This window comes from Macaca fascicularis, chromosome 6 (assembly GCF_037993035.2).
Source record: "Macaca fascicularis isolate 582-1 chromosome 6, T2T-MFA8v1.1".
In the NCBI taxonomy this organism is placed as follows: domain Eukaryota; kingdom Metazoa; phylum Chordata; class Mammalia; order Primates; family Cercopithecidae; genus Macaca; species Macaca fascicularis.
Window position 1 is genome coordinate 157,396,534 of NC_088380.1, and position 19,069 is coordinate 157,415,602.

Consider the following 19,069-nt stretch of genomic DNA (forward strand, 5'->3'; position numbering starts at 1 on the left):
CCTCTTCCCCACTGTGCTTCTGTCCTGGCCCTAGGCCAAGAGGTGGGGCTGGGCTGCTGCCACAGGCTGTCCTTATCAGTGGTAAATGGGACACCTGGGTACCCTGAGTATAAACAGGACCAGTCACCCCAGCCTTCCTGGCTCTGCCCAGGACACCTGCTCCTTCTTGCCCTGCTCTCAGCTAGAATTGCAGGGAGTCCCTGGAAAGCGCCACACATGCTCTTATCTCCAAGCTGTGGTATGTGCCATTTCCTCTATCCACCCCTGCCCAACCCTTACTTATTCTGGTCAGCTTAGGTATCCTTCCTCCAGGAAGCCTTCCCTGTCCCCTCCTTCTCCCTGCCAGAAGAGTTAAGGACCCCTGAGTTCTTCCAAATACCCCTTCCATCCCCGCCTGTCACACTTATCCCACTGCATTGCAGGTGCCCATTTTCTTGGCTGCCTCTGGTTCCTCAGGGTACTGGCACTGAAATGTAGAATATCAGAGGTGAAGGAGCCCCCAGAGATCACCTGTCCCAACCCCCTTCTAACATGCAGGAAGCCCAGAGGGGGTCACACAGTGCATCATGGCAGAGCTGAGACCAGACCTGTTATCCTAGTCACCTCCTCATTTCACAAACAAAAAACGGAAATAAAAATCACCCAGAGATAATCACTGTTAATGTTTCTTTTTCTTTTTTTTTTTTTTTTTTTTGCATTTAGCACCGGTTTCTAGCCTATGCACAAAAGTGTTTAACAAAATTGTGACCACACATACAAACCGTTTTATAAATTTTTTTTTTTTTTTTTTTTTTTTGAGACGGAGCCTCGCTCTGTCGCCCAGGCTGGAGTGCAGTGGCCGGATCTCAGCTCACTGCAAGCTCCGCCTCCCGGGTTCACGCCATTCTCCTGCCTCAGCCTCCTGAGTAGCTGGGACTACAGGTGCCCGCCACCTCACCCAGCTAATTTTTTGTATTTTTTAGTAGAGACGAGGTTTCACCGTGTTAGCCAGGATGGTCTTGATCTCCTGACCTCGTGATCCGCCCATCTCGTCCTCCCAAAGTGCTGGGATTACAGGCTTGAGCCACTGTGCCCGGCCTATGAATGTTTTTGACTTTGACAATATATATGGTAATTATATTTCTATGTCAGTACATGTCCTTCTTCAACATATTGTAAATGGCTGCCTAGGATTTCATCGTGATGCTTGTATTATAATTTCCCTCTTTTGTTTTTTTAGATGGGGTCTCGCTCTGTCACCCAGGCTGGAGTGCAGTGATGTAATCTCGGCTCACTGCACCCTCCGCCTCCCAGGTTCAAGTGATTCCCCTGCCTCAGCCTCCTGAGTAGCTGGGACTACAGGTGTCTGTCACCATGCCTGACTAATTTTTGTATTTTTAGTAGAGATGAGGTTTCACCATTTGCCCAGGCTGGTCTTGAACTCCTGACCTCAAGTGATCCGCCTTCCTCGGCCTCCCAAAATTCTGGGATTACAGGCATGAGCCACCACGCCCGACCCTTGTGTTACAATCTCCCATTGTTTGGGATTTGCTGTTATAAGCAGCACTAGGATTTGTGTTCTTGTGCAGACATCTTTACACACTTGTGCAGTAATACCTCTAGGATAAATTCCTGGAAGTGCAGCTGTTGGGTCTGAGGCATGCTGTACCCATGCCGAGCACATCGTGTGGTCTTGGGGCTGGAAGGGATTTCAAAGATCTTTACCCCCTAGGCTGGGCTCAAACCTTGAAGTCCCCCCGGCCTCTTTAGCCCTGGCTCTTACACCTTCCATCTAGACCCGGGCAACTCTCCTGCTAGCTTTGAGCCGCTGTGACTGATAGAAAGTTGCTCCTTGGGGACCAGGTGTGGTGACTCATGCCTATAATCCCAGCAGTTTGGTAGGCCAAGGCGGGCGAATCACCTGAGGTCAGGAGTTCGAGACCAGCCTGATCAACATGGAGAAACCCCATCTCTACTAAAAATAAAACATTAGCTGAGCGAGGTGGTGCATGCTTGTAATCCCAGCTACTCAGGAGGCTGTGGCAGGAGAATCACTTGAACCCAGGAGGTGGAAGTTGTGGCAAGCCGAGATCACACCATTGTCCAGTCTGGGCAACAAGAGTGAATTCTGCCTAAAAAAAAAAAAAAAAAAAAAAAAGAAAAGAAAGTTGCTCCTTAGGTTGCTGAGAAATCTCACTTTTTGTGACTTCATTACTATTTAAGGGAGACTGGAAGGCTGTGCTTGGGGTTGCTGTTTGGGATGAGAGAATTGGGGCCTTTGTGTCGTGTATGTGGGTCTTCATTAACTCTTTCCAGTGAGATGAGTCCAGGAGGCATGGCCTGGGTGCGGGGGATTCAGGCTGAGGGGGAGGCTGGAACTGAGAGTTTTGGCTACCTGGGTGGACAGAAGGTCCAGGGCAGGGGAGGCCTCCCCTCTGCATCCTGTGGCAGTATAGCGATCCTCAGGAAGGCTGTTTGGTCACCTGTTGTCCTAGGCTGTTGTGTGCACCTGTGGGTATGTACCCCGAGGATGAGAGATGCCTGGTTACATGAGGGGCAAATATGACAGCTGTCATGTTTCTTGTGTCAAGCTCCTCAGACACATTTGCTTAACGCTCAGCTATAGCCATGAGCTGCGGGGGTGCTGGTGTTACAGATGAGCTCACTGATGCTCGGACGGTGTAATGGTCACCTGGGGCCTTCTCACACTGATAAGTCACACATGCCCCGCAGCCCGCTAATGAATCCTGGCTTGGCTTCGTTCTGAGCCTTCATTCCTCGGATGGAGACTCAGTCTTTCCATCTATCAGATGGGGCTGCTGGGCTCATTCAAAGAGAGCAACAGGTTAGGAAGGGAATGGAATATGGCGAGGATGTGGTATTCAGTCATGATTTAGAATTCTACCTCTAGTTCCCAGGTTGTGCAAATGTTTATTATCTCTCCCCATCCTTCCTGCTCTTGGATTTTCCTTGGCCTAGTCTTGGGCTCTGATAATGATCAAAAATAGCAACTCCCATTTGTGGATACCATATGCTAGGTACTGCTCTAAGTCATTTACAAACGTTGTTGGACTTAATCCTCCAACCCCTCGTGAGATGGGTTCATATTATTTATTGTCTGCCCCATTTTACAAGTGGGGAAACGGGGGCTCAGAGATATTAAAGAGCTTGCTGCAAATCATGCAACCTTGGTTTAGCAGCCGTACTTGCACTTGGGCACTGTTAGGTCAGCTCCCACGTGTCCACAGTTAGCTGAACCCTGAAGCCCACACTCTGACGCTCCTGTTCTCTCCACTCTCCACAGCCTTAGTCCCGTGGTCCTCACGGAGTGAGCGGCATGCGGCACCCCCAGGCCTGCCCAGTGTCCTCTGGCCTGCTGCCCTGCACCCCCAGAAGGCCCTGACGCCCTGGGGCACTTCTGCTCTGCACAGGACCACGCGGGGGTTTGCCATGGTGACATAAAGGGGCGCAGAGGAAGGAAGGAGCGTGACCAGCCTGTGGACTGCGCCCCTGGCTGGGAGGAAGGACCGGGGGCCCAGATCCTCCACTCCCAGTGCCCCACAAGGGCCTTGCTTCCTAAGTCTCTGTGAATTTGTTGGTCAGTGGACGATTCTCGTGTCTCCTCCTGTGTGGGGCCTTGGGGTAGCCAGGGCAGGCCGGGCCTCCGGTGGCCAAGGTCTCGGAGGCCAGGATGCCTGCCCTGGCATGCCTCCGGAGGCTGTGTCGGCACGTGTCCCCGCAGGCTGTCCTTTTCCTGCTGTTCGTCTTCTGCCTGTTTAGCGTTTTCATCTCGGCCTACTACCTATATGGCTGGAAGCGAGGCCTGGAGCCCTCGGTGGATGCCCCCGAGCCTGACTGCGGGGACCCGCCGCCCGTGGCCCCCAGTCGCCTGCTGCCGCTCAAGCCTGTGCAGGCAGCCACCCCTTCCCGCACGGACCCGTTGGTGCTGGTCTTTGTGGAGAGCCTCTACTCGCAACTGGGCCAGGAGGTGGTGGCCATCCTGGAGTCCAGCCGCTTCAAATACCGCACAGAGATTGCGCCGGGCAAGGGTGACATGCCCACGCTCACTGACAAGGGCCGTGGCCGCTTCGCCCTCATCATCTATGAGAACATCCTCAAGTATGTCAACCTGGACGCCTGGAACCGGGAGCTGCTGGACAAGTACTGTGTGGCCTACGGCGTGGGCATCATTGGCTTCTTCAAGGTACACAAGAAGCAGGGTCCTTGAGCAGTTCGGAGCCCCCTCTCCAGACTGACAGCTCAGTGCCTGACTTCTCATCTGTGAAGTGGGTGTAATGGTAGCACCCGCCTCCCGGGGTTGTTGGGAGGGTTAAATGAGTGAGTATAGGTAAAGCACTGGGAGCCTGTGGTGCCCACTGCCTGGCAAGTGCTTTGTAAGTATTAGGGGAGCGTGCCAGGGGGATCGCCTGCTGTGCATGGGGTCCAGCACACAGCAGGTGCTTGTGTAAAGGAGGCCACAGGGATAAGTGTGAAGTCAGAGGGGCATGCTCTGCTAGGTGCCCCAAAACCTGTCAAGGCAAACTCCCCTAGGGAGGGCGTGTGCACCCATATTTCAGATGAGCGAACCAAGGCTCTGGGGGTTAAGTTACTTATGTAAGGTTATGCAGCCTGTAAGTGGGGAAGCCAAGATTTGAACCTAGACATGGATAGTTTGGGCTCTCTATCCCATGCTCTTTCCTCTTGGTGGTGGTGGAGTACGGCGTTAATGTACCTCCTGACCCAGAGCCATTTTGCATGAGGAGAAAGAGAAGAATGAAATCCCACTGGGCAGATGGGGAGCTGCTCTGGGCTTTATGGGGCTCCCAGAATGACCGCTGGGATTGGGGTCCTTGTAGAAAGGGTGTCACAGAGAATCTGTCCTTGGGGCGGCGAGGTTGGGAATGGCGGGGGATCCAGAGGCTGTGGTCAGAGAAGTCTGACCTGCAAGGTGAAAACAGACACTAGCTGGGACTCTAGTTGAATGCTTTGGAGGTGGCAGGGAATTTGTTCCTTCATTCAACAAATATTTACTGAGCACTCACAGTGTTTGTGGTCCTGTGCTAGCGGTGATCGAAGTAGTCAAAGTCCCTGCTGTCATGCAGCTGGCATTTCAGTGCTGTGGGAGTGGGTGGGTGACAGGCAGTGAGCAAATAAACACAGGATGGGGCAGGTGTGATCAGTACAAAAAGCAACAAAGCAGGGAAAGGACACAGAGGGCAGCGGGGGTGGGAGCTTGACATTATTTTGGGAAAGTCGTCTTTGATAAAGTGACCTGAAATAAGTGAAGGGAGGAGCTGTGTGGCTTTCTGCGCAAAGAGCCTTCCAGGAAGAAGGGACAGTAAGTGCACAAGTCCTAAAGCAGCCTCTTGCTTGGTGTGAGCCAGGAGAGGAGAAGCGGGAGAGGAGGAGCGGGAGATGGGTCAGAAGTGGCCTGTGTCTGCTGCTGGGTGCCCGTTTGTGCCAGGCCTTCCTGGTGTGCTTGTGCGCTGGGCCTTGTCTCCTGCAGGGTTTCTCATGGCATGTTCTTTCACACACTAATACAGCAGGAAGCTCTGCCACTGAAAGGTGTTGTGAGCCAAGAATTTGAAGGCCCTTAGAAGTCCTGCAGTAGAGCAACCAGTGAGATTTGTTCTCAACTGGCTTGATCACAAAACCCTTTCTTTTACAGAGTGCCCTCAGGGGAACGCTGGCCTGATTTATGGCTTTACAATGACATCAAGTCAGACTATCTTCATTGTCTGTTTTTCTCTTTTCTCTTGGACTCTGTACCCTTTCCTGCCATGAACTTCATTAAGTTCTATTCAGAGCCCCAGGCCTGGAAAGCGTCAGGACTGCTGGCGTTTATTGAGTGCTCACTCAGTGCCATGCACCATCTACATGCGTCATGCAGATTCACACACTTCACACCACGGCAGGTGGCTAGCAGCCTGATTTAAGATAGGAGGAAACTGAGGCAAAGAGAGGATAAGCAGTGTGTCCAGGCTTACGCCTCTGATGAGTATAGGTCTGGTATTTGAACTCAAGCAGTCTGGCCCCAGAGGCCTTAGTCTTAACCACGATGTGACGAGTCCAGGAGCCTCACATGCCATTTATTCAGGAGAAGTGGCATCAGAGGTCACACCCATTGCACAGAGCTCCCACTGTTTCTGGGGACCAGGCAGTGGGCTATGGTCATTGGGCATAATTGGTACAGTGGAGCTGGGTGCTGTCTGGCCCCAATTCCTTGCTCTGCAGAAGGTGAACAGGAGACCCAGGGAGGGGTGGGGACACATTCAGAGTCTCACTGTGGGGCCAGTGGTAATTCCAGGACTTGGTGCTCTTCCTACCCTGTTGCCTGGGACAAGACTATCCTTGGTTTTGAGCAGAGGCCTGTGATTTTCTGCTCAAATGCATGCCCCCTGGTGGTCAAGGTACATCTCTCCACTCTTTCCTCAAGACCAGCTTCCCTGCTGTGTGCTGAACTTGCCAAGTGGGGAGTGTTTGTGGGCTCCAGGGATCTGGAGACTCATTTTCCAGTTCCCACTGATGCTGGATTCCCAGGGCAGTGTGAGAGCAGGGACTTAAAAGTCCAGACAGGTTCAGATCTCTCTGTCACTTAGAAACAGAGTGACTTTGGGTAAAAATGCTCAACTCATCTGCAAAGCGGGGCCAATTACAGCTCCTGCCTCACTGGTCTGTGTTGAAAACAAGATGGTGGGTGGGGAGCACTGAGCCCATTGTCTGGTACCAGAGCCACTCAATAGATGGCAGCTCTCATGCTTTGTCATCTCCAGGTTCCGCATACAGCGGTGGTAGCGCTGTGTCTGTCTTGTGGTCCTGACCAATGTGTGCCCCTGTGAGATCTTGGAGGGTGGGAATAGGGTCACCCTCATCTGGATCCCTACTTCCTGGCACTGTCATGCCTCATCCTTGAAATTCCAGGTGACCTGGAGCTAAACACACCCTGGCAGGGGTCTGGCAAGGACTACCTCACCTTTTCACTGTTGTGTCCCAGTCACTGAGCTCAGTGCTTTGCAGGCATTTCATGGCTAATTCTCATAGCTATTCTGTGAAGTAGGCATTTTATTTTCAGATAAGGACCTGAGGTTCAAAAAGTTAAATGGTTTGTGCAGAATGACATAGCTACAGGTTGAGTGTCTCTTGTCTGAAATACTGGAGACCAGAAGGGTCTCATATTTTGGAATGCTTGCATTCTACTTACCAGTTGAGCGTCCCTAATCTGACAATCTGAAATCCAGAATGCTGCAATAAGCATTTCCTTTGAGCATGACATTTGGGGGTCACACTGGTGCTCAAAAAGTTTTGGATTTTGGAGCATTTTGGATTTTCAGATTAGGGATGCTCAACCTGTGGTAAGTCATAGAACCAAGATCTGATAGTCAAGCTTGTTGTTTCTAACCCAGCCACAGGAGATAATATAAGAGCAAGTGGACTGACAGGGAGCCTGAGGCTCAGAGAGGAGATGTGGGATTCCCAAGGTCCCCCAGGTAATGGTGAGGTCTGTGCTTGGCCTCCACCTCGGCATTCCCGAATCAGGGCTCCTCCTCCCTCTGCCTGGCGGACCCCATTGGAAGATTTGGTGTCTTCGGAGTGGGTCCTCAGTGGTGAGGAGCAAGAGGGATTTCCAGTGCTGTGGGGTGAGGCCTGCAGTGAGGCCAGCCTCTCGGTGCTGAGGCCCTCCATTCCCTTCTTGGCTGGTTCGTTTCATTGCCAGCGGATAGGCCATCAGTGACTTGGCTTTCTGCCTTCCCGGATGGCTGGGCAGCTGACTGAGCCGCCAGCACCTGGCAGTCAGCTCAGGGTCGGGACTTTGAAATGGGATCCCTCAGCACCCGCGGTCCTGTGTGGCATCCCAGGCCTCAGCAGGCAACGGACAAGGCCTGAAATGTCTCAGGGCCCTACCGCTTTTGTCCCCACGCAGCCCAAGTAGTTCCCATCCTTGGTCAGGGCTGTCTTAGGAGTCGTGAGCAGCCTGGAGCTGGGGAGGTAGCTGAGGATTGGGCTGTGTGCTGGGCCTCAGCACCTGAGGCTGGCTCAAGACAGGATGGGGAGGTACTCTTGATGTTTGGAGAATCACATGCAGGCTTCTTAATGTGGTTTATGAGGCCAGGGCCCTGCAGAGCCTTTTTGGGAATTAGAGGAGATGAGTGAAAGGCACTCTTCTGGACAAGTGCAGCTCTGCAACGGGCACAGGCTCAGCCGAGACTTTACCCCGTGCCCACCACTGACCTGCACGCCCCTGTGAGTGCCCCCTGAGCAGCTCTCCTCGGGGGCCCACACGTGACCCCATCTCCCCCTCCAAAGTCATTTTGCTTTGCCCTGCGCCACTCACTCTCCACGCAGCAACCACATGGATCTTTTTAAAATGCAAATTGAAACCTATCATCCTTTGATGGAGTCTTTGAGGGCTTCCTGCTGCTGCTTCAAGCCTTCAGCACCCTGCAGGTCTGGCTCCAGCTGACCTAACTGCCTCAGCTCCTTCGTTCCCTCTTGTTCACTCTGCTGCCTTCTTGCTATTCCTTGGCCACGTTAAGTCCTGTCCTACCTCAGGGCCTTTGCACTTGCTATTCTTGGCCTCTACCTTTCCCTTTGTTTGTGCTCATTTGTTCTTTAAATGTTAGCTCAAAAGTCCCTTTCTTCAGGAGACCTCCTGAGCCCACTAACTGTGCCCAGTGGTCTACTGTTCCACAAATATGAACCTCCTCTGTGTAGCATGTGCCACACTGAAGTTTTATATTTATTCCTGTGATTTTGGTGAATGTCTCTCTTCCCTCCTTGATTTTAAGGTTCATGAGAGCAGGGGCCAAGTCTTTGTTTTTCTCACTGTATCACTGGCACTTAAAACAGTGCCTGACACAGTGAATGGTTGTAGAATGAACAGATGAAACCTGTATTGAGCATCTATCATATGCCAGGTACTAGAGAGCTGGCTGTTCCTCTTTTATTCCTTTTAAAAATCCAGTTCTGCATTAAATTGTGTGTGTTCCTGCTGGGTATCAAGCTGGGCACCAGGGATCCAAAGGTGAAACATCATAGCCCCTGAACTTAAGGGGTTGCAGGCTGGTGGGAGATAGAATGCTGAAAATGTAATATTGCCGCTGAGGTGAGAAATGCTGCAGCTGAGGCTTTAACATGGTCTCAGGGAGGCCAGTGCAGAGAAGAGGATATATGCATTGGGTTTGAAGTATGAGCAAGGGTTTGTCAGGCCAAGAAGACAGAATGGAATTGGCACAGGAACAAGGACAAATTGTACCATATTCAGGGGCAGGTAGCTGAGAGGGTGAGGAAGGAACAGGGGCTGTGAGCCTAGGGAAGATGGGACTGGGGCACACTGACTTCAGACTTCCAGGGAGCTGGGCAGCCGCATGCCTTGAGAGAAGGGAGGCAGAGACTTCACCACTGATGGCAATGACCAGGCAGGCACCATGGTGGGGGAGTGGCCTCTGGAGTGCTAGGAGCATATGGGGCACCCCCAGCAGAAGCCTCCTCTTTGAGCGTCCGCATTGGCATCCACGTGAAGATGTCTCCTGAAGAAAAGGTTGCGTGGCCAGAGCCGGTTTGGAAATCGCAGGCAACCACACCTGGTGGTTAGGTGTGTGAGTGCTAGGGCTCACCTCTTGGCAGTGATTCATAGCTCCTGCCAACCACTGTGCTACTGAGGGCAGCGTGCCCCTCCAAGTCTCGGTTTCCACACCTGTGAAGTGGGATACGCAGGCTGATATGAGGACTGAATGAGCAGTTTCTGATCATGCCACAGGCCCTATTCTGAGCACTCTGCTGGTATTGATACTGATCATCCTCTACCATCCCTGGAGTTATTTTCTGTTCTTAGCCACATTTTACAGCAGAAACTGAGGCACAGAGAGGTGATATAACTTGCCCAAAGTCAGGCAGTCTAGCAGGATTCATGTTCTCAACTGCTAGATTTTCTTCTGTGTGGTTTAGCCTCTCTAGGCCCCATCTCCTGTGTGTAAAATGGGTATGAGAGCAGTGTCTCTATCATGGGGTCATTGGAGGATTAACAGCATTCCTGTCTGCAAAGTGCACAGCACCGAGTGCCTGACTTTGGTAAGTGAGTCATGTGTGTTTGTGAGTATATTATTGTGCAGGGTGGAGTGCAGGGCCAGGGTGGTGAGCCTTCCATGAATGTTGGTGAATACTGATACCACTGTTATGGTCCACATGTGAGAGTCTGTGTCCTTTAGGTTCTGGATATGACAGTTCTGTTCCCCCTCCTGCCCCCCGTTGACTGCAGGCCAATGAGAACAGCCTGCTGAGCGCGCAGCTCAAGGGCTTCCCCCTGTTCCTGCACTCAAACCTGGGCCTGAAGGACTGCAGCATCAACCCCAAGTCCCCGCTGCTCTACGTGACGCGACCTAGCGAGGTGGAGAAGGGTGTGCTCCCCGGAGAGGACTGGACGGTGTTCCAGTCGAACCACTCCACCTATGAGCCGGTGCTGCTGGCCAAGACGCGCTCATCCGAATCCATTCCACACCTGGGCGCGGACGCCGGCCTGCATGCCGCACTGCACGCCACTGTGGTCCAGGACCTGGGCCTGCACGACGGCATCCAGCGTGTGCTGTTTGGCAACAACCTGAACTTCTGGCTGCACAAGCTTGTCTTCGTGGACGCCGTGGCCTTCCTCACGGGGAAGCGCCTCTCCCTGCCATTGGACCGCTACATCCTGGTGGACATTGATGATATCTTTGTGGGCAAAGAGGGCACACGCATGAAGGTGGAGGACGTGAAGGTATGACCGGGGATGCCAGACTGGGCAAGGCAGGCAGGGCCTGGCAAGCTTCAGCCTTCAGGTGCCCCTTGGTGGATGTGCCCTGTCTGTATCTCCCCTGTGCTGAGAGTTACTTAAAAGACAGTCCCACCCTGCTTCCTATCCTGCCAGCTGGTTTTTATTAATTGTCTTATTCGAAGCAAGTATCATTTAAAACTTGATTGAAGCATTGGCCAGGCGTGGTGGCTCACACCTGTAATCCCAGCACTTTGGGAGCCTGAGGTGGGCGGATCACTTGAGGTCAGGAGTTTGAGACCAGCCTGGCCAACATGGCGAAACCCCATCTCTACTAAAAATACAAAAAGAAGTAGCCAGGTGTGGTGGCGTATGCCTATCATCCTGGCTACTTAGGAGGCTGAGGCAGGAGAATTGCTTGAACCTGGGAGGTGGAGGTTGCAGTGAGACGAGACTGTGCCACTGCACTCCAGCTTGGGTGACAGAGCGAGACTGTATCAAAAAAATTAAAAAAAATAAACCTTTATTGTATTGGAGTACTGAATATAGAGGAATTTTGCATCTGGAGTGTGGAGTTTAAGTTTGTATAATATCTATGGAAGAAGACGTCCAGACAAAGATGGGAGCTATACAGTGCTGTTTATCCGCCTTTAATTTAAATATGATTTTTAACTCTTAAAAATGTTTATGTTAATGTCAGAGCGCCTACAAAACTCTTAAAATAAGGATGAGAGCTTGAATCATGCATGAGGCAGATTTTAACTGAGATGTAAGTAGACAGTAGAACGCATGTGTTTAATTCAAAAAAGGTTTGCTGGCCGGGTGTGGTGGCTTGTGCTTGTAATCCCAGCACTTTGAGAGGCCCAGGCAGGAGGATTGCTTGAGCCCAGGAGTTTGAGACCAGCTTGAACAACACAGGGAGACCTTGTCTCTACCAAAAGAAAACATTAGCTGGGTGTGGTGGTAGTAGTCCTGTAGCCCTAGCTATCTGGGAGGCTGAGGCAGGAGGATTGGTTGTGCTTGGGAGGTTGACGCTGCAGTGAACCATGATTGTGTGTGGCATTCCAGCCTGGGTCATAGAGCAAGACCCTGTCTCAAAAAAAAAAAAAAAAAAGTGTTTACTAAGCAAAACTATGTAAAAGCACTTTGCAGACCACAAGATTTTACACACATGTGAACAGTCATTGTGACAAAGAGCCTACAAATTAAGACCATTAAACAATCTTTAAAATATAGTTTTCAGGCCAGGCGCGGTGGCTCAAGCCTGTAATCCCAGCACTTTGGGAGGCCGAGACGGGCGGATCACGAGGTCAGGAGATCGAGACCATCCTGGCTAACACGGTGAAACCCCGTCTCTACTAAAAAAATACAAAAAACTAGCCGGGCGAGGTGGCGGGCGCCTGTAGTCCCAGCTACTCGGGAGGCTGAGGCAGGAGAATGGCATAAACCCAGGAGGCGGAGCTTGCAGTGAGCTGAGATCCGGCCACTGCACTCTAGCCTGGGCGACAGAGCGAGACTCTGTCTCAAAAAAAAAAAAACAAAAAACAAAAATAAAATATAGTTTTCATCTACTCACTATTTTACTTAAAGTTATTTGCAAAGGAGATGGCATCCTAGTGTAAATAGGAAATCCGGATCAGTTGCCATAAATAGAGGGCAACCATAACAATAAATCCAGTGAAAACAAAACAGGGGGATTAAATTCTAGAGACATTCTGCTGTCTGCTGATAGCCTGTCCTCTCTTATAGGAGATTAGCAAGTGTTAGAAACCTATTAACACCAAACCCAGGCTTGACTTTGATGTTAGCAGGAGGCTTTAAAAAGAGACTTGTAAGAGGAATACTTTTCTGAGTAATTCCAAAATCTCTGGTAGGGGTTGGCCCTGGGGCCTGGAAGGAAGTTCCTGGTGGCATTCATCCCCCTGCCTTGGTCAGGAGTGAACTCTGCTTCTCCTTACACCTCTAGAGAAGAGCAGAATGGATGGCATTCGGGAGCAGGCACTGTCTGGGGAGTTAAGACCTAATTTGAGTCGAGTCCTAATTTGACCCTAATGGACTAGGTGACTTGGGCAGGTCCCCTCCCATGCCTGAGCCTCAGCAGTAAAATGATGAGATGGGGTGGATGGGAGGTTTTCAGGCTGTTTCCTGGTACCCCAGGGGTCTCCCATAGGTGCCTGGATAAGGGGATGTTTCAGTGCCAGGTTCAGCCCTCCAGGCTTTGCCTCAGTGGCACCAGCAGTGCTGCTTTGGGCTGCTTTTACGCATTGTGTTTCCTCCTGAGATTCTATTCTTTTAAAGGCTGTCCTGTTTAAAGACCATTTTAGCCTTCCCGTCTAAGTCTTCATGCGGTGCCACCACCTGCCTCTGGCAAGGTAGATTGCTCTGCGTTCTACTTGAGGTGTTCTTCCAGTGGCCCAAGCTCGTTTTCTCCTGTAGGAACCTGGGTTCTTGCTGCCTGTCCAGTGGGTTCTGGAGAGACTGTGGTCCAGGGTCAGGTTGAGCCTGAGGAGATCAGGCTCCTGGGCTCACTGTCTTCCTATAAGCCCTGAATAGCTCTCTCTCATTTATTTTCCCTATTCTAATTTTTTTTTTTTTTTTTTTTGAGATAGAGTCTCACTCTGCCACCCAGGCTGGAGTGCAGTGTCAGGATCACAGCTCACTCGAGCGATCTGAGCACAAGCAATCCTCCCACCTCAGCCTCTTGAGTAGCTGGGATTACAGGCACATGCCACCATACCCAGCTAGTTTTTTGTAGAGGGCAGGTTTCGCTATGTTGCCCAGGCCGATCTGGAACTCCCAGAGTCAAGTGCTGCGCCCACCTCGGCCTCCCAAAGTGCTGGGTTTATAAGCATGAGCCATCGCACCTGGCTCTATTTTTTGTATTTTTAAAGTGAGAGGAATGATAGCAGTCTAAGCCATTTCTATAGAACAATAGAAATAGAAAAATAGAATACAAACCAAAAATACAAATAGAGGCACCGTCTTTCATGCACTCAGCTCAGTTCAGATTGCAAAGTGCTTCTCCAGCCATAATCCTACTTGCCTTAAACATTTTTGTGAGTCAGAAAGGGCAGAGTTTTTTTTTTTTTTTTTTTTTTTTTTTTTTTTTTTTTTTTTTTTTTAATTCCAAGCACAGCCTACAACAGAGCCCTTCTTTCAGAGACATGAATGTTGCCTCATTAGCTTGTATAGCACAATTTAAATGATACCAATAGCAGCTGCCTATTCAGGGTTTGGTGAGTCCCTGTGCTTAGCCCTTTCTGGGCATTGCTTCGTTGGGTCCTTATAGCAGCCCTGTGAAGTGGGTATTGTTCTGAGTCCCATTTTACAGAGGTGGGCACTGAGGCTCAGGGAGCTGAGGTAACTTGCCTAAGGCCACACAGCTGGAGCATGCGTGTCCACCAGGCAGTGCACGGCCCTGGCAAGATGCTGGTGGTGACTGCATTGCCTGGGGAGGGCCAGGACTTTTAGTTTGTAAAGTGCTCTGATGGCTGGCTCTTACAGGTTTCTTTTTTCTTTTCCTTTTCTTTCTTTTTTTTTTTTTTTAATGCGGAATTTCTCTCTTGTTGCCCAGGCTGGAGTGCAGTGGCGCGATCTTCGCTCACTGCAACCTCTGCCTCCTGGGTTCAAGCAATTCTTCTGCCTCAGCCTCCCGAGTAGCTGGGATTACAGGTGCCTGCCACTACGCCTGGCTAATTTTGTATTTTTAGTAGAGACGGGGTTTCACCATGTTGGTCAGGCTGGTTTTGAACTCCTGACCTCAGGTGATCTGCCCGCCTCGGCCTCCCAGAGCGCTGGGATTACAGGCATGAGCCACTGCGCCCGGCAGCTCTTACAGGTTTCTCAGCCGCTTTGTGGCTCATGTGTCCTAACCCCAGAGTACACCTGTATGTTTGTTTTATAAGTGTTAGTGTCCCTTCATTGACTTGCAAAGTACTCGGTACGTGGCGCATGGGAGGACTGCATTGCTGGGCGCACAGTGTCCCATCCTTGGAAAGATCATGGCCCTTTTAATGTCAGCCTTGCATTCCATCAGCAAGGAGAAATCCTCCACATTTGATAGATGAAGATACAGGCTCACAGCGGCGGTGACCACAGACATAGCATTGGCCACCATTTTTCGTCACTTACCAGATGTCAGGCAGTTTTACGTACAGTATCTTTTTTATAATTGTTTAATCTTTTTAGAGCAGGGTCTTACAGTTGGACCCATGTTGGATTCTAATTCCTGGGCTCAAGTGATCCTCCTACCTTAGCCTCCCGAATAGCTGGGATACATGCGGTTATCTTACTTGATTCTTCCAAGAACCTTATGAGGGAGATGTTATCATCCCTGTTTTATATTTGACGAAACCGAGACCTAGAGGAGTGTGAAACCTTTTCAAGGACGCATAGCAGAGCTGGGTGGGAGTCTAGGTTTTCCCTTGTCAGAGGCCTGGGGGAAGGCAGCGTAGGGCTGGCTTCAAGGGTATGTGTGATCTGTGCAGCCACACAGAGCCCCATGCTCAGAGGGAGCCCATTACGAGGTTTAATGCCTGCTGTTGCCTTCTTGACATTCTTTTTTTTTGTTGAGGCGGAATCTCGCTCTGTCACCCAGGCTGGAGTGCAGTAGTGTGATCTTGGCTCACTGCAACCTCCGCCTCCCGGGTTCAAGTGATTCTCCTACCTCAGCTTCCCAAATAGCTGGGATTACAGGCTCGTGCCACCATGCCCGGCTAATTTTTGTATTTCTAGTAGAGACTGGGTTTTACCATGTTGGCCAGGCTGGTCTTGAACTCCTGACCTCAAGTGATCCACCCGCCTTGGCCTCCCAAACTGCTGGAATTACAGGCATGAGCCACCACGCTGTCCTTGACATTCTTTTTTTTTTTTTTTTTTTTTTTTTGAGACGGAGTCTCGCTCTGCCGCCCAGGCTGGAGTGCAGTGGCCGGATCTCAGCTCACTGCAAGCTCCGCCTCCCGGGTTCACGCCATTCTCCTGCCTCAGCCTCCCGAGTAGCTGGGACTACAGGCGCCCACCACCGCGCCCGGCTAGTTTTTTGTATATTTTAGTAGAGACGGGGTTTCACCATGTTAGCCAGGATGGTCTCGATCTCCTGACCTCGTGATCCGCCCGTCTTGGCCTCCCAAAGTGCTGGGATTACAGGCTTGAGCCACCGCGCCCGGCCTGACATTCTTTATAATTTTTGAACAAGGGGCTTCCACATTTTTTCACTACCTTCAGTGGGAGGAGCAGGGAGGTCCTGGCTTTCCCTCACTTCTTCCTTTCTCCCCTGCCTGTCCTAGGCCCTGTTTGACACACAGAACGAACTACGCGCACACATCCCGAACTTCACCTTCAACCTGGGCTACTCAGGGAAATTCTTCCACACAGGTAAGTGGGCCTGCCTCTGCCCTCACTAGCAACTACCAGGATCCTCAGCACCCAAACCCTCAAAGAATCCATCCATGAGGGCAGCAGGTGGGCTTACTGGCCCACATTAGGGGCAGATGTGACCCCTTTGCCCCCCCTGGAGCCAACAGCCTACAAGAGCAGTCACAACCCAGGCAGAGGCCATCTGGGGACAACAGCAGCGGCAGCAACAGCAGCTGCTTGTCCCTCCCTGGCCTTTCGGGCTGTGCTGGCCTGGGTGGGGTATCTTCTCCCTCTTACCTCTCCCTCCTATCTTTTAAAATTATGTGTATTATTTCTGCTTATGAAAGAAGCTGGTTGAATTTTAAGAACATTACAGAAACATGTAGCATAGAAAGTGAAGATGCCCTGTAATTGTACCCACCTTAGATGACCAGTGTCCTGGATTTATTTTAGAGTCCTAAGGGTTGAGGGTGAGGGCTATAGGTTGCTTGGTGCACACTTTCCTTCCTCTTTGGGGCTCTCTCACTTACTGTTCTCTCCTCATCTGCTGTCCTTCAGGGACTGGGCAGGAAGGAACAGCCCCTGAGCTGGTCATCTGCAGTGACCGTTTCCCCTAGCTGCCTTCTGCCCAGGCCTCAGTGAGACAGCCTCTCTTGAATTCTAAGAAAACCATTTTAGTCAGTAATTCAGCAGATGGAGGGGTATATGCAACATAGCCCCAAAGCCAAATAGGAGTGATCCTGGGTTGTCTGCATTTTTTATATTCTTTTTAAAATTTTTTATTTATTTTTGGCCAGGCGTGGTGGCTTAGCCTGTAATCCCAGCACTTTGGGAGGCTGAGGTGGGCATATTATTTGAGGTCAGGAGTTCAAGACTACCCTGGTCAACATGGCGAAACCCCATCTCTACTAAAAATACGAAAATTAGCCAGGCGTGGTGGCATGCACCTGTAGCACCAGCTACTTGGGAGGCTAAAGCAGGAGGATTGCTTGATCCCAGGAATGCAAGGCTGCATTGAGCTATGATCGCACCACTGTACTCCTGCCTAGGTGACAGAGTAAGACTCTGTCTGAAAAAAAAAGAAATTTTTTATTTTTAGAGACAGGATCTCCCTCTGTCACCTAGGCAGGAGTACAGTGGTGCAATCATAGCTCACTGCGGCCTTGAACTCCTGGGATCAAGCAGTCCTCCTGTCTTAGCCTCCCGAGTAGATGGTACTACAGGTGCATGCCACTATGCCTAGCTACTAATATTTTAAAAATTTTTGTAGAGATGGGGCCTCGCACTATGTTGCCTAGGCTGGTCTCAAACTCCTAGGCTCAAACGATCCTCCCACCTTGGCCTTCCAAAGTGCTGGAGTTACAAGTGTGAGCCACTGTGCTTGGTTGTTTTTTATGTTCGTAACCCTTAGCATATCAGAGGTGGTTGTAGTAATACATCTGAGACAGAGGGTCAAACATCCTGGATATATACAAAGAGCTTCCATAGATCATTAGATAAAAGACAAGTGACCTGATTTGGATCATTGGAATAGAATCAGAGCAGATATGTCAGAGGTAGAAGAAACCCTTGAGATCATTGACTCCAGACCCCGAATTGTGCAGATGGGCCCAAGGATCTAGAGAAGAGGTAGTTTTGGCGTAGGTCCCCCATTGAGTCAAGGGCACACTTTAGACTAGAACTCAGGGCTCTGGGCTGGGGCTCTGTCTGCTTCTGTGCTGTAGCCCAGATAACTCTTCCAGGCAGCTCCTGAGTGGACTGTGGCCATGTGCTCCCATCCCCAGGCCCAGGCCCAGGTTAGAGGGCCTCATGGCCCAATGGGCGGGGCTGAGCTGCCTGTGCTGCTGCAGGTACCGATGCTGAGGACGCTGGGGATGATCTGCTGCTGTCGTATGTCAAGGAGTTCTGGTGGTTCCCTCACATGTGGAGCCACATGCAGCCCCACCTTTTCCACAACCAGTCCGTGTTGGCCGAGCAGATGGCCTTGAACAAGAAGTTCGCTGTCGTGAGTAAGATTCCCTACAGGGCAGAGCGGGGTGGGTTAAGGGTTGGGCTGGAGGTCCAGACTGCTGGCCTCTTGCTGCTTTTGCAGTCTGCTGTGATGGATTTTTACTAACACCTCTGGGCCAGGGCCCAGGGAGAGCTGCCTTTATAACCACTGTCTCCTTGAAGCCTCAGGAGAATAACCCCTTCACAGACAAGAAACCAAGACTCAGGGAGGTCACATCAGCTACTAAGAGGTCCAGCTGGGACTTAAACTCAGGCCATTTGTTTCCTGCGCCCAAGCTCTTATTAGAATGGGAGGCTCTGGAAAGCTGGAAGAGGTGCTCAATGAGGAGGGAACGAGCCCTGGGTGCTAGGTAGAATGAAGAGAAGGCAGGAAAGGCCCTCATCCTTGTCCCTTACTACAGGGTACTTGAGTCCTTTGTGCTAGAGGCGTGTGCACCGGACCGAGAGTCAGGAGACCTGGGTTCTAATCCCAGCTCTGCCAGTTGCCCACACTGAGGTTCTGGGCACATTCCTTGCCCTCCCAGGCCTCAGCTTCTCCATCTGTACCATGAAGGCTCAGACCAGCGGCCCTGCTGACCTAGCCTCTGATTTCTCTCTCCCATTCTACAAAGGGGGAATAAGGCCCAAAGGGGAAGGACCCCTATGCTCATCCTGGCCTGGTCATCCTCTCCCTAGGAGCATGGCATTCCCACAGACATGGGGTATGCAGTGGCGCCCCACCACTCGGGCGTGTACCCCGTGCACGTGCAGCTGTATGAGGCTTGGAAGCAGGTGTGGAGCATCCGCGTGACCAGCACGGAGGAGTACCCCCATCTGAAGCCAGCCCGCTACCGCCGTGGCTTCATCCACAATGGCATCATGGTGAGTGGGCCCCTGAAGCCCGGGAGGTGGCAGAATGGAGAGCACACGCTGTGCTGGGAAGCGCGGCTCCGGTTTGCTGGCTTAGGGGTTGCAGATCAGCTTCTGCTGCCTCCTCTGGCA

General features: G+C 51.3%; 1 protein-coding gene across 17 annotated transcripts in view; it reads left to right on the plus strand.

Moving 5' to 3' along the window:
- The window catches only part of NDST1 (N-deacetylase and N-sulfotransferase 1), a 72,806-nt gene that overhangs the window by 32,377 nt on the left and 21,360 nt on the right, over window positions 1-19,069 (plus strand). For 7 of the 17 annotated variants that reach the window (XM_045394401.2, XM_045394402.2, XM_073994597.1 and 4 more), the window contains 5 exons: window positions 3,284-4,183; window positions 10,235-10,729; window positions 16,009-16,096; window positions 17,929-18,083; window positions 18,764-18,949. In XM_045394401.2, the coding sequence (XP_045250336.2) occupies window positions 3,671-4,183; window positions 10,235-10,729; window positions 16,009-16,096; window positions 17,929-18,083; window positions 18,764-18,949 (1,437 nt within the window). In that variant the 5' untranslated portion in view covers window positions 3,284-3,670. Of the gene's footprint in view, window positions 1-3,283; window positions 4,184-10,234; window positions 10,730-16,008; window positions 16,097-17,928; window positions 18,088-18,763; window positions 18,950-19,069 lie in introns of all 17 variants that reach the window. The other 10 variants (XR_012414282.1, XR_012414283.1, XM_073994599.1 and 7 more) reach the window with 2 other exon arrangements.